This window comes from Suricata suricatta, chromosome 8, assembly GCF_006229205.1.
Source record: "Suricata suricatta isolate VVHF042 chromosome 8, meerkat_22Aug2017_6uvM2_HiC, whole genome shotgun sequence".
Taxonomy (NCBI): Eukaryota; Metazoa; Chordata; class Mammalia; order Carnivora; family Herpestidae; genus Suricata; species Suricata suricatta.
This window is the reverse complement of record NC_043707.1, coordinates 21942643-21947173: the sequence shown is the minus strand read 5'-3', so window position 1 is coordinate 21947173 and position 4531 is coordinate 21942643. Positions and strand designations below refer to the sequence as shown.

General features: G+C 55.1%; 1 protein-coding gene across 1 annotated transcript; it reads left to right on the top strand.

Annotated features, from left to right (window-relative positions):
* Positions 1–6: 6 nt before the first annotated feature.
* On the top strand, positions 7–3489 carry BCL7C (BAF chromatin remodeling complex subunit BCL7C). The gene is made up of 6 exons (XM_029947778.1): positions 7–40; positions 535–613; positions 944–1052; positions 1153–1314; positions 2666–2751; positions 3294–3489. Exons 1-6 carry the CDS (start codon positions 12–14, stop codon positions 3417–3419), a joined length of 591 nt encoding a protein of 196 aa, XP_029803638.1. The 5' UTR covers positions 7–11; the 3' UTR covers positions 3420–3489.
* Positions 3490–4531: the final 1042 nt, after the last annotated feature.

The following is a 4531-nucleotide window of genomic DNA, read 5'->3' as shown; positions in this document are numbered from 1 at the left end:
TCAAGAAGGTGATGGCGACCATCGAGAAGGTCCGGAGATGGTGAGCGCTGCCGCGGGGCCAGGGACGGGACCTGGCGGGGCCACTTCTCTCCCAAATGCGTCTACCCTCCCTTCGCCAGGCGTGGCCCCAAGGTGTTAGGTGTGCCCCCCAGCTGCGCCCTGGAGCTCCAGGGCTCTGTCCCCCTTCTGGCTACACCCTAGGGTCTACAAAGCGTGTTCCCAAGCCGTACCCTCATTTATGCCCCGCCCCCTAAAGCTTTGCCACTCCTCCCTCGAGTGTGCCCAGGCGCCCAGGATCTTAATTGGTGTGGTCCCCGGCCCCAGGGGTCTGCAGAGCCATGGTCTCAAGCCATACTCTCTCTCTCTGGAGGCACCCCCATGTATGGCCTGGGGTCCGCAGGACTTTCTCCTGCTAACTATGCCCCATTAGCAAAACTGCAGCACCCCTACTTCTGCAGGTCTCCCCAGAGTGTTCAGCTCCTGGGGGGGGTCTCTCCTCAGAACTCTGACCCAGTCCCCCCAACCCTCCCACAGGGAGAAGCGCTGGGTGACTGTGGGCGACACTTCCCTTCGTATCTTCAAGTGGGTGCCAGTGGTGGACCCCCAGGAGGAGGTGAGCAAGCTCTCCCACACTAGGCCCTTCATCTGTGCAACCTCAGGCGAGCCCCTCCCCACCCTGGCCTCCACCTCCAGTCCGGCTCTGAGACCTCAAATGCAGCAGCCAAGACAGATGTTAACAATTATTAGCAACTCCACCCCCGCTTCTCCCTTTCTCCTTCTTCAGACCCCTGAGTTCAAAACTTAACCCACCTAGCCAGGCACGCTCGGTCACCTCATGCAGGGCCCTCTTGCTTCTCTGTGCCTCAGTTTCCTTATTTGTACAGTGGGGGCTTTGCAAGCACTCACGAAAGCTGCCACTGACCCTTACCCCTTCAATCCTCAGGAGCGGCGGAGGGCAGGTGGTGGGGCAGAGAGATCTCGAGGCCGGGAGCGGCGGGGCAGGGGCGTCAGTCCCCGAGGGGGTGGCCCTCTCATCCTGCTGGATCTCAATGGTATGTAGGGATCCTGGGGTTCCAGGGGGAGGTGTGGGCTGTGGATGAGGGAGGGAACTGGGGCCCTCAGGCCCAACCCTCTTGGCTTTTGCTCCCACAGATGAGAACAGTAACCAGAGTTTCCATTCGGAAGGCTCCCTGCAAAAGGGCACTGAGCCCAGCCCTGGGGGCACCCCTCAGCCCAGCCGCCCTGTGTCACCTGCTGGACCACCAGAAGGGGTCCCAGAGGATACTCAGCCCCCACGGCTGGGCCAAGAAAGAGGTAGGACCAGGTGCCTCCCTAGAGCCCTCTCCTCTGAGTCTTGTCCTCTGCAAAGTTTCGGGCACCAGCTTACCCCTCCCAACACCTACTCCCCTCCTGTGCTGCTCTCTCCTGGAGGGAGACTTCCCTGACTCCTGCAGAAAGTCACCATCCTACCTCCAGCAACTGCTGTCTCATTCCTCTGGTTTCTTTGTGTCTTTAGATAACAAATGATTGAGATTTTCACATAAATTTTATTTTTCCCTACTCATATTTCTCCCCCGACTCCCACCTCACGTCAGCTTCCTAAACCTTGGGCCCACCTCGATCTTGTTCATTACTGAATTCTCAGAACCATGTGGGACACGCAGAAGGTGCTCAATAAATATTTGTTGAGGAGTAAATAATAGTGACATTCCCGAGGGTGATTATAGCTCATACGTGTCGAGCTCTGTGTGCCAGATGCCCTTCTGAACGTATTGTAGGTCATTTAATCCTCACCATCACCCTCTGAGGGTTGTCACCCCCTCATGTAGGTGAGAAGCTGAAACTCAGAGAAGTCGCCCAAGCTCACACAGCCGCTGAGCCCATATCCTGGGCACGATTCCTCCTCAGTTTCTCTCTCTTCCGTACAATCCCCTGTCTGGTCGGAGCCACCTCCCAAATGTGTCTACCTCCCTACAAGAGCCATCGCTTACCCCCACCTGGCTCCAGCCTCCTGATGGGTCTCCTCTCCCCCACTCACCTCTACACAGCCGCCAGAGCAACTTTTTCTAAAGTACAAGTTTGCCAGGCTCATTTTCCTGCCTCAGAGCCTTCAGTGGCTCCCTGTGGCCTTTGACTCCTCCACTTGGCACTCTGGGCCCTCTCTGCTGGTCTTAGTGTTCCTTACCAAGAATACCATGACTTAGGCATATGGGCTATGTGTAGGTTGTGCCGTCCATTCGTGCACCTTCACTAATATAAAAACAATAACGGGCATTTATTGAGCATCTACTATGTGCCAGACACTCTACTGAGGGCTTTACCTGTATTATCTCAATCCTCACAGCCGTCCTTATGGTGATTACTATCATTATCCCCACTTTGCAGATGGGGAAACTGAGGCCCAGAGGAATTAAGTCATTTGCCCAAGGTCAGGATTTGAACCCGGGAGTCCAACTTCAGAATCTGTACTCACTAAATATATGTCCTGTTTGCCTGAAATGGGCTCCACCTCCCCGTTTGTCTACTCGATGAGATCTTACTCACCTGTCCCTTAAATGTCCTTCCTGGGTTCTCTTCCTGGCTCCCGCCCCGGTGTCCCCCAGTCCTGGTCTGTGCTGGGGCTGGAGCAGCTGCTCAGGGAATATCTGTTAACTTGATGTTCCAGATCCTGGGGGCATAACAGCAGGCAGCACCGATGAACCCCCAATGCTGACCAAGGAGGAGCCTGTTCCAGAATTGCTGGAGGCTGAGGTGAGAGAAGCCTGGGTCTCTAAGGCAGTGGGGGTTCTGGGGGGCAGTGGGGGTTCTGGGGGCTCGGGGCTGTGCTGCTGAGGTCCAGGCAGGAAATGTAGACCTCAGACACAGCTCAAGTCTCAGAGGCTGGGTTCTTGGGGCTGAGAAGGAAAGGGTGTTTTAAGACAAAGTCCTTCGGGCCGGATCGGGGCTGATTTAAGACCATGAAAAGCCTGAAAAGATCGTGGTGCTCCTCCAACAATTTTATTTTCTCTTAAACTATAAAATTAGCTTCAGAGAGTCCCCCACAGACTTCTGACTTTTTCCCCAACGACCACCTTGATGCATTGTCCAGAAATATCAAGTATCTGCTTCTTTCTCCCCAAATGATGTTGTTGTTGTTTCCGGTGCCACTTAATCTGCTTCCTGGGTCCCTGGCCCTGGGCTAGACCCCTAGGTCCGGGCGGGGAGCGGAGCGGAGGTGCTGGAGAAGGCAGAGGCTAGGAGGCTGTACTCCTGGGTTTGGGTGGAGCTCACGCCTGTCCGCCCTTCCTCTCCAGGCCCCCGAAGCTTACCCCGTCTTTGAGCCAGTGCCACCTGTCCCCGAGGCAGCCCAGGGTGACACAGAGGACTCGGAGGGCGCCCCCCCACTCAAGCGCATCTGCCCAAATGCCCCTGACCCCTGAGAAGCCGGCCTGCCTGTCCTGTCGCCCCAGGGGCCCCTTTGGCTTTTTACAAATAAAGACCCTTTTGTAATTTTGTGTCATGTCATTTCCCCGTCAGGGCTGGGGAGGGTCTTTGGAGACAGTTTTGTCTCATGCTCTGTTTCTCAGATGGAGTCACTGAGGCTCCAAGAGGATCTTTCTGTAGTCATATCATGAGTCAGACATGGAATGGGAGCTTGAGCCAGGACCCTGCCTCCCCCAAACTCTCTCCGCCCTGCCCTGCCCTCCTGCCCTTGGACCCTTCCTGACCTTCAGCCCTCCTCTGGGAATCCCAGGACCCCTCTTCTTGTCCAGCTCTCCCGTGGGCCAAAGCTCTCGGGCCGTTGGCCCATGATTCCCATTCATACACAGGAACACTGAGGCCCAGAGGGACTTTGGGGTCTGAAATGACCCAACACATTCCTTGTCCTCAAGAAGCTACAGAATTGTACCCCGCACTGCCTCTGCTTAGCCATTTGTCCCCCGGAACCCCTGCCTACACTTCTCAGTGAGTCTTACTTGTCCTTAGCCCAATGACCACCTCCTCCAGGAAGTCTCCCCTGACCCCCTGGCTCGGTTTCCCCGCTTTTGGGCTTCCATCACCCACTGTGCCTCCTCCTGTCTCCACAGACATTTATCAGGCTGTTTGGGATGGCTGGTTGGTGTGTCTGTTTTGTCCACTAGGTTGTGGGTTTCTGAGTGCAGAACTTGGTTCCCAGCCGTGTCTAGCACCACGTTGGGCATAGACCAGTTATATCAACTGTTTGATGAATGAACAAGGAAACAAATGTGCTGTGGTATCCAGGAAGGCTTCTCTGAGGAGGCGGCATGTGAGACAGGAACCTCAGTGTGGTAGATCTGAAGTCAGACGTTCTGGTTCAAACACTGGCTCTGTTACTCGCTAGGTGTGTGGCTCTATGCAAGCGGTTTCCCCTCTCTGAGCCTTAGTTTGTTCATCTGAGCAATGGGGATAATGACGAGGCCTCATCTGCCCTAGTGGTTTGTGGGAACCTTCAAATAATTTATGGGACCTTCACTCTGCCTGCAAAAGAGTTAGAGTCAGGGGTATTAGCCCTACTTTTATTATTTTTAAC

Bases quoted from the DNA above. Each gene is read 5' to 3' on its own strand.
- BCL7C (XM_029947778.1), top strand. From the start codon at position 12: ATGGCGACCATCGAGAAGGTCCGGAGATG. The intron at 41-534 runs GTGAGCGCTGCC...ACCCTCCCACAG, and splicing joins ATCGAGAAGGTCCGGAGATG to GGAGAAGCGCTGGGTGACTG. The intron at 1,315-2,665 runs GTAGGACCAGGT...TTGATGTTCCAG, and splicing joins ACGGCTGGGCCAAGAAAGAG to ATCCTGGGGGCATAACAGCA.